We start from the raw sequence: 10,077 nt of genomic DNA, 5'->3' as shown, positions 1-10,077 counted from the left end.
ATATTTTTATGTGAAAAAATATTAAAATGAAAAAAGATAAAATATTGAAGATCTGGCAACCCTGTCTAATGTTACGAGTACATAAGTTAAATTCATAACTTTTCGGAGAACATAATTTCTGAAGACAAAATAGCTTCCAGAATTGTCTTATTGAAAACATATCATTCAAGAGTTTGATCGTTGACATCATTAGGTCAAATAATCTGGCAACCCTGTTTGAAAACATCAGTTCTTATAAGAAATTTATGAATGATTACGTGGTCGAAATCAATAGATATTGGGTTTTTTCAATGCGTCATATTTTTTTTTTAAATCTGGCAATACTATCAGAAACTGAGTTTAAGCTTGTTTGAAACGTCAGATGTTTTCAATATTGACGAAAATATATTTAAACGCATTTTTTGTGTACAAGACAAAAAAGGTAAGTATTTGTAAAATTTAACCAAAGCTTTAAAACTTGACAGGAATATTTGAAAATCTTCAAGAATGGTTTTGTATTTTTTTGTGCATATCGTTGGGTAGTCATTCTTACACCTTACAAATATTCATAAATTCATAGTAGCGTGGCATCCCTAAAAAAAATATTTGGAAAGAGTTTATTGAATTTATAACTAAAATCAGCAATTGTTTAGGAATTAGGAAATATTACAAAGATTTTTTTTTTACTCTGATTTGATTTTTAAGTTTCCAACCGGTCACTGAGAGATTTTTTTGCAATTATGTTTTAAATTTAATCGCCATTAATTTTACCTCTGACTGTTACCCACGACTGTTTTGTCGGCGATAGTCGACGATAATTCTTTTCAATTAACTTATTGAAATTCATTTAAAAAAAACCTCTTAGACTTTAAAATTTGCATTTCTTTATCAAACACCTAAAATATTATAAAAAAATTACTTTTTAAGAGATTTCAGAGCAATTTTTTTTTTCAAAATACCTTAATTTTGGATTTTTTTTGAACAATAATATTTTTTAAACGCTAAAACTCTTCATAATTTGCAATTTTGATATCAAACAAATCGATGCTTCTGTACTCTCTTGTACTAAGCTTGCTGGGATTCCTATCAAGTTATCATAAGATAGCACAGCGCCAACTAAATCTTAAACTTGGTAATAAGATTCGTTATTTTAGAGTTTTAAAATTTAAAATATTTATGCATACTTTTCTTTGGATAATCGAAAATTAAATCAATTGTTTTTAAATAAAATGTGACAACTGAATCTTGGCAACATTTGAGTCTTTAGTAATTTTTGTTGCTGGAAAATACTCAAATATTAAAATTTTTATTTTTTACTCTTTTTGAGATTTGGTGAAAATAGACAAACCATCACGAAATACCGTATTTTTTGCTGAAATACAAAAAAAAAACACACATTCAAAGTATGTTTACATGGCAGCTGGACGTATGTTTGCATCAGATTTCCTATCTCTTTCTTGCAAAACTTTTTTGTCAGGCGACTTGTAGCTGTTTTTTTTAATTGACCGCTCGATATGTCAGCTAACATACTTCGCAGGGCTGTGACCTGCTGTGACAGCTAGAGCTCGAACATTGTTTGCATTAGGACACTGTGACAAAAAGTTCGTCATTTTTGGGTAAAATTATTTTTTTTTTAGCTGGGCCTAGAAAGCCTTATATTGATATCAAACGATGTTAAATGTTATATGGACCATTGCTTTTTTTGGTGTGTTAAATGCAGAAAAATTCACAAAATACTGATTTAAGACAAAATGTCGAATTACAATAGGTCGAATTTTAATAGGTCGAAATTCATAAGGTCGAAGGACAAAAGGTCGAAAGTGAGAAAAAGAGAAAAATATTTAATTTTTTGCAAATTTAAACATGTTTTCAATATAATTTATAAGTTTTCTGTAACATTTTCATGATTCCATTAGCGGTGGGCAAAACAGCTCTTTTTAAGGAGCCGCTCATTTTCGTTCGCTCATTAAAAAGAGCCGCTCTTTTGAACGGTTCATTCGCTCTTTTTTCAAAATTTGGATGAATAGGTTTTTTTTAAAGAATCGTGTTGTTTTATAAGTTATTTCATATTGGACTTATATAAATTATTTGATAAAAAAAAAAAAAACAATAAAACAGAAGATGCCCTTGGTGGACTCTTTGTCAAGATTTCTACTCGAACCTAAATATTCGAGTAATAGAATGGCACCAAACTTAAACCTAGGATGCTGGAAAAATTGCTATTAATTTTTAAAATTGCATATATTTCTATAAGAAGTGAACTAATGCTGATATTTTATTTGGAGAAAATATTCTGTGAACTCTTTCTACATTCTGATTTAATTGATAAAGTCTAAAACGATTAAAGTTTAATCGGACAAAAGGATTTATTTTTATGCAATTTGAAATGCTCAAATTTCTAATCTAGTAACATTTTTAGAAAATTATTTACTTTAAGGATTTATTTTTCTAAGCAATGAAATATTTGAAATTGTATTTTCAATTCTCAAAAATAAATTTAACACTGCATTTTTTGAAATTTTGTAAATTTTATTTATAACAAAAAATCATGCCACCTTTTGAAACGGTTCTTTCAAAAGACCGGAGTTTAAAAAAGAACCGCGGTTCTTTTTTTGTGAGCCACGGTTCGTTCGCTCTTTTCAGTGAACCGGCTCTTTGAGCGGCTCGCTCTTTTTTGGCCCACCTCTAGATTCTATTTCAAATTTTGGTGAAAACACACAAACTTTCACGGTATTTCGTGATATGTATTTTGTTCAATGACCATAATTTCAAAAGTTAATGACCATAATTTCAATAGTCAAAATATTCTCGCCTTTAATATTTTTTTTGCGTCAGCTGCAAGAAAATGCAAAATTCGCGCTGTTTATATAAATGATAATGAAAAAAAGTCCTAATTCAAACGTATGAGAACATGAGTTAAAAAATTTATAGTTATTAAAAAAAAATGACTGACTGCTGTTTTTTTATTTTACTTTTTTCATTATTTAGTAGTTTTATGAGTTTAGTAAAATGGACAATGTCTTGCAGTTGCAAATAATCCCCCCCCCTTTCAAAAGCGGCCCAAAAAATCAGGAGGCAAAAAAAAAACTTTTTTTCAAAAGAACTCCAAAATTTTAATAAAAATAGAATTATTATCAGGTGAATACAATTTGAAATGCATTTTCAAGCGTTGATAATCATTTGAAATATTGTGGTGTTCATTGAAATTTACTAAAACCAAGTACCCCAACCAGAAGGGGAACTTTTTGTTATTCCTTTTCCGTTCAACAAGCAATTTAAAAAAAAAATCCAAGGTCTATTCTGGTCAGACGAGAATGCACTGTAGCCCATGCAATTTCTATTATCGACCGAGTGCTTTTTTTCAGCGTACTTTTCCTAATATATGGGATGATTGTACATTATGGTGACAAGAAAAAATGAAAATTAGGAAAATCTTAAGAGGTACCTTGCTATGCCAATTTTAGTTAAGGTTTAAGGGTCGCTATTGGTCGTTGAAATTTGTATGGAAAAATTTGCAAAAATGTATGAGGAAAAGTGAAAAATCAAAATTCCACCAAAAGGTGTGTCGGATCATTGTCAAGTCTGCGATTCTTACGTAAAATTCTATGACAAACAACTTTGTTGAGGACCGCAAAATGATCCGAGTTAACCCTGAAGAGTTATTAGCGATTTAAAGAAGACGTGTTTGTTTGGAAAGATTTTTTTTGCACCGACTTTAACGATCTATAGCGACCCTTACTTAACCGATTGCGCTCAAAATTGGCACCATTATTTATTTTTGCCTAAGGAATCGAATCAGAGGGTATCCCTGAGGTAACAAACAAACACCCCCTCTCCTTACCCCGTCCGGTGGCCTCCCTCTGCCGCCTCCGCCGAAACTGGTCATCGCCCAAAAAGCACAGCCACAGCTGCTTCCAGCGGGGCTCCTTCGGCGGTTCCGTCTGCGTGGTCCGCTCCATCGTGGACAGGTGCGACGTCGTGGGCTTGAACATGTGCTGCGGATCGTTGTAAATCGGACAAATCAGCGAACTGCGGCGGCGGGCCGCCATCAGCCGTTGGGGCGAGTCGTGGATGGAGGCCGCCCGGGAACGGATTATCGGACCACCACCGGTGCTGCTGTTGGAGCTGATGCCGAGCCCGATCTCGACCGAGTTGTCAATGTCCTCCCATTCGTCCTCGTCCAGGGGGATTTCACCGCTGCCGACCTGTTTGGGAGGAGTTTGGGTTGAATTTAGTGAACTTTTTGGGTATGTTTGAATTGGCGTGTAGGTTTGACAGCTCGAAGTTACTTCGTTGAACGGTTTTACAATCATTTGTAAATACTATACGATTGATGCAACACGAGTCACAATGTTGTTGCACATTTCTAAAAGGTTATCAACTGAGTTCTGTAATCATGAAAAGTGCGTTCTTCCCTCCAGCGACGCGGGAGCAATGAGTTATTTCCTGGGATCAACAGGCGGGACTCAAGGTTGCAAACTATTTCTGCTCGTTGCATTCCTGCTTTTCAATCATTATAGTTTCAACGATCGCACGATGAAGTTGTACGTTCAAGTTGTGGTGATCTTCCTGGCAGGACTGTTGCTGTCCTTTGCCTCCGGTGGAATAGTTGTAAGTATCGAATTTTGCCTAATTTCAGGCGCAATCATGGATATTAACGCCATCTATTGGGGTTTCATTTTTGTTCCAATTTTCAGACTCCTTACAGAAAGCGCAACGCGGACGTGGAAATAATCAAGGACTACGGACCGGTGGTGACGCCAATCATTCTGACCATGGAGCCACGTGTTCGGACCTACGTGGTTCCACCGCTGCCGTCCAACGATATTGAGGAAGACGAGGAAGACGATGAAGACTGAAGAGCATGAATTGTGGAATACTTTTAATAAAGTCTTGACTAAAACAGATGAATTGAGTTTTTTTTCTCTTGGGAAGCTGGCTTAATTAGGGGAACTTCAATTTACCCAGACACAAAAAGTTCTTGAAGAAATCTTCGCTTTTTAAATTCTTTTTGTTTTTTTTGTAATTTTTGTGGCATTTTTTGTCATTTTTGTATTTGTTGACAATGTTGCCAGTTTTGTCAATGTTGACAATTTTGACAATTTTGACAATTTTGACAATTTTGACAATTTTGACAATTTTGACAATTTCGACACTTTTGACAATGGAGCACCCGCAGTCGAGCAGTTTTTGACAGTTCGCTCCATAAGAAATACATTGTAGAAAAAAGCAAAAACTGCTCTGATGGAAGTGCTCCATTTTGTCAATTTTGTCAATCTTAACAATTTTGACAATTTTGTTCTTTCTGTCAATTTTGGCAATTTTGTCAATTTCGACAATTTTGACAATTTTGACAATTTTGACACTTTTGACAATTTTGTCATTTTTGTCACTTTTGACAATTTTGACAGTTTTAACAATTTTGACAATTTTGACAATTTTGACAATTTTGACAATTTTGACAATTTCGACAATTTTGACAATTTCGACAATTTTGACAATTTTGACAATGTTTTGTCAATTTTGACAATTTTTTGACAATTTTGACAATTTTGACAATTTTGACAATTTTGACAATTTTGACAATTTTGACAATTTTGACAATTTTGACAATTTTGACAATTTTGACAATTTCGACAATTTCGACAATTTCGACATTTTTTACAATTTTGACAATTTTGACAATTGTGAAAATTTTGTCAATTTTGACAATTTTAACAATTTTGACAATTTTGACAATTTTCCGAGGGGTGCGTCACTTCCGCGCTAACCGAGCGATAAAGCTTCCTTTCCATACCTTTGGGAGTGTTCTTTTATTACGTAACGCAGTAGGGGGGGAGGGGGGGTCGGAGGCCGTGTTACGCTCCATACAAAATTTTTAAAATTTGTATGGAAATTTTGTTACGAGGGGGGGGGGAGGGGGTCTAAAGTCCGATTTTTCGCGTTACGTAATAAAAGAACGCTCCCTTTGCAGCGTTCACTTTCACCTTTCCGCTTTAACTTGCTTTAACGCGCGTTAACCGCGATAACTTGCTTTTTGGCTTACCTTTTTTTGCGTTCACGCATCAGACTGCTCGATTTTTTGACAGCGAGAACTGTCAAGAGCGAATGACAGTTCTCGTTGTCAAATCAGTCGAGCAGTTTGTTTTGATAGATGAAAAAAGCTTGACCGGTTCAAGAATTCCGACTTAATATTCCGGAACAGCAAGAAAAGCCGCCAGAACCAATTCAACTTTCTGAGAGAGAACCAGGACCGGAACATGAACCCGTAAATAGTTATCCGTTAAGATGCGGAACAGTGAAACCTGGTAACCTACACCCAACACCTTCCGTTGGTCCGTAGAAGCGCAGAATCAAGCCTTGATAAGTCGGCCTCACGACCGAGATCTGCTAGGCCTAGGTGACCTGGTTCCACTTCTCCGCATTTTGAGGTTCGTTCCGGTGGCCATTTCGGGATCGTCTGAGAACCACTTTGCGAGCTTCTAGTAATAAATAGTGAAATTTCGGGAGGCTGCTGTAACCGGAGATGGACCATAATTGAGCCCAGAAATGGAACCGGTTTCGCAATTTTCACAATTTTGACAATTTTGACAGCTCCCTCTGTGTACGCACGAGAGCATGCAGCTAGTGCTCAGTGCTCCATCGTTTTTTCGATTTTTTCGCCGTAATTGATTGTGGTTACCCGCGAGTTTGCTTCTCCAGCATGCCAAAGGCCGGCCGTGGCCGTGGCAGTTCGAGTGCGGCCTCGAAAAACCCGCGAAGTTCGTCTACCGGCCGTGTGCAAAAAGGTAAACAAACCAACGCCGTGTCGACCGCTATCGCGCAGGGGAGCGTGAACGCAGAAGGCATCGACAAAAAGTTACTACATCCCGGATATGTCCCAAGATCACCAGTGCGAACCCGTTCCGGTACTTCCGGTGCCACGACCAGTGGCACATCAACATCCGCCAACATCCCCATCAGGAACGAGTTCCAGATGCTGAGCGACGACGAAGAAAATAACAACTCTGACGGTAGCAGCACTACCGACGACGACGACGATGATGGTCGTGCACGGAAAAAAGTGCCGGCGTCAAAAAAGAACAACTCTCCAGCGGAACGTAGACCACCTCCAATTTTTGTTTTGGACACGTTAGCGGACGATGTTGACGAGTTGCTGGAAGGCCTCGGATATTGTCTGAAAATCGGTAAGTCGGCAGTGCAAGTGATCACACTGACCAAAAGAATTTCGACCTGGTGTTTGAAGAATTGAAGCGTAGTAAATCCAACTTCTACACATTCAACCCCGAGAAGCCCCCTGTTAAGGTCGTCTTGCAGGGTTATCAAGACCTCCGATCTCCGACCTTTCGGACGCCGGAATAAAACCGCGGGAGATTAAAGTGCTTTCGCGCAAGACAACGGTAACAGGTACACACACACTGTACCTGTTGTACTTCGACCGCGGCACCGTCAAGATCCAAGACCTGCGGCGGACTAAAACGTTGGACGGTTTTTGGGTAAACTGGCGGTTTTACACCAAGAACCCGACGGACGTAGCGCAATGCCACCGTTGCCAGAAATTCGGCCACGGCTCGCGGAACTGCAACCTCCGGCCCCGCTGCGTGAAGTGCGGTGAGTCACACCTCTCGGAGGCGTGCGCACTGCCACGAAAGGCGGACTTGGGGGACAAGGCAGAACAAACCAAGCCGCGCGTAAAGTGTGTGAACTGTGACGGCAACCATACCGGCAATTACCGCGGATGCGTCGCGCGCAAGGCCTACCTCGAGGAGCAGGAAAAGAGGAAGAAGAAAGCGTCCCACCCTCCTCAGCGAAGTACGAGCGCAGCCGTTCCTGCAGCTGGACAGCGTACGGTTCCAGCTGAAAACTCAGCGTTCCCTCCTGGTTGGGGGCGTTCGTTCGCCAGCGTAGTCGCTGCCGGTAGCGGCAGTACGGCCCAGCAAGAAGTCACCGGGGAAGATCTCTTCACCCTGCCGGAGTTCTTTGCTCTCGCGGGGGAGATGATGACGCGGTTTCGGAGCTGCCGGAACAAGGCAGAACAATTCCTGGCCCTTGGGGAACTGATGATCAAACACATCTACAAAGGATAAATTACCTGTGATCTAGATATAAGCTCTCTCTTCCTCTATCCCCTTTCCTTTGCAATTTCTGTAAGTTTTTTTTATAGTTTTTTTTCTTACTCTTGCTAGTGCCTTAGTTAAAGACATAATTGTTCCTAAATGGATTATGATGCAACACACAGCTGTAAGGAACTCTAAAACTCTGTTGTGCACTTCAAAATAACTCATTGTATCTTGATTATTCACCAATAAAACCGAATTGAATTGAAAAAAATTGACAATTTTGTCAATTTTGACAATTTTGAAAATTTTGACAATTTTGTCATTTTTGACAATTTTGACAGTTTTGACAATTTTGACAATTTTGACAATTTTGACAGTTTTGACAATTTTGACAATTTTGATAATTTTGACAATTTTGACAATTTTGATAATTTTGACAATTTTGACAATTTTGACAATTTTGACAATTTTGACAATTTTGACAATTTTGACAATTTTGACAATTTTGACAATTTTGACAATTTTGACAATTTTGACAATTTTGACAATTTTGACAATTTTGACAATTTTGACAATTTTGACAATTTTGACAATTTTGACAATTTTGACAATTTTGACAATTTTGACAATTTTGACAATTTTGACAATTTTGACAATTTTGACAATTTTGACAATTTTGACAATTTTGACAATTTTGACAATTTTGACAATTTTGACAATTTTGACAATTTTGACAATTTTGACAATTTTGACAATTTTGACAATTTTGACAATTTTGACAATTTTGACAATTTTGACAATTTTGACAATTTTGACAATTTTGACAATTTTGACAATTTTGACAATTTTGACAATTTTGACAATTTTGACAATTTTGACAATTTTGACAATTTTGACAATTTTGACAATTTTGACAATTTTGACAAAATTTTGACAATTTTGACAAAATTTTGACAATTTTGACAATTTTGACAATTTTGACAATTTTGACAATTTTGACAATTTTGACAATTTTGACAATTTTGACAATTTTGACAATTTTGATAATTTTTTTTGTCCAATTTGTCCAATTTTGACTATTTTGGCAATTTTGACAATGAATTTGGTGCACGCGTGCATGAATAAAATTCACGATGCCATGAACCTCACCTTCGTAAAGTAGTGCACCCCGGCAAACTCCAGCAGCGTCGCGATGCAGTAGATAAAATTCATCAGCAGGAACCAGTCCAGCGCCGTTGCGTACCTCACCTTCGGCAAGTCCGTCCTCGAGTCCAAACTGATCGTCGACAGCGTCAGCACCGTGGTGATCCCCAGCCCAACCCGATCGCTCGTGGCCTCCCGATGAATCCAGAAGGAAACCCACGACAGAACCACAATCAGAATGCACGGAACGTACACCTGGATCAGGAAGTAGCCGGTGTGCCTCTGCAGGTTAAAGGACACGTGCAGGACGGAAAACTCGCCCTCCCTCCTTGCAAAGGTGTAGTTCTTCTGGTGGAAGCTGATCAGATCAAACTGACTCAGTGACAGCCCGGGAACAAAGTTGACCGAATCGTCCGTTTGCCACTGGTAGATCAGCTGCTGGCGGGAGTACGCGTAACTTCCGAGAACCAGCGGACACGACTGCCGGTCCATCGGGAAGCTCTGCAGCTGCATCAAACAGCCCGCCTTGATGGTGAGCCGCATCGAGTACAGAATCTCTCCGTCCTGGCTCAGTCTAAGAAGCTTATTAGGAACCGTAATCGTATGCACGTGCGAGTGTTTGCCGTTGTAAAAGTACGTGTCCGGACGCCAGATTCGTTCGAGCATTTTGATCGAGAGGGAGAGGCTCTTTATGGGGCCGTGGAAGCTGAGCCGTTTGTCGCGCCAGTACTGCCGGAAGTAGCAGTCCATGGAGTAGTCCTGAGGGAGGAAAAAGAGATTAGAAATATGATTTTTTGAATAAAATTCACAAAATCGTGAATTTAAGTTCACGAATTTATGAAATTGTTTTTTTTATTTAATGATGGGTAAAATGGAGCACTTCTAGTCGAGCAGT

At 38.5% G+C, this 10,077-nt stretch overlaps 2 protein-coding genes across 2 annotated transcripts in view; one reads left to right on the top strand and one right to left on the bottom strand.

The window, feature by feature from the left end:
- Positions 1-10,077, bottom strand: part of LOC120421044 (gamma-aminobutyric acid receptor subunit alpha-6) — a 34,363-nt gene that overhangs the window by 1,107 nt on the left and 23,179 nt on the right. The window contains exons 6-7 of the mRNA XM_039584187.2: positions 9,189-9,941; positions 3,821-4,184 (exon numbers count right to left, since the gene is read on the bottom strand). Of these exons, the coding sequence (XP_039440121.1) occupies positions 3,821-4,184; positions 9,189-9,941 (1,117 nt within the window). The remainder of the gene's footprint in view (positions 1-3,820; positions 4,185-9,188; positions 9,942-10,077) is intronic.
- On the top strand, positions 4,333-4,886 carry LOC120421048 (uncharacterized). Its single transcript, XM_039584190.2, has 2 exons — positions 4,333-4,590; positions 4,677-4,886. The coding sequence occupies exons 1-2, from the start codon at positions 4,414-4,416 to the stop codon at positions 4,836-4,838; spliced, it is 339 nt and encodes a 112-aa protein (XP_039440124.2). The 5' UTR covers positions 4,333-4,413; the 3' UTR covers positions 4,839-4,886.

The sequence above is a fragment of the Culex pipiens genome, chromosome 1 (assembly GCF_016801865.2).
Source record: "Culex pipiens pallens isolate TS chromosome 1, TS_CPP_V2, whole genome shotgun sequence".
Lineage (NCBI taxonomy): Eukaryota > Metazoa > Arthropoda > Insecta > Diptera > Culicidae > Culex > Culex pipiens.
This window is presented reverse-complemented; position numbering and strand designations above follow the sequence as displayed.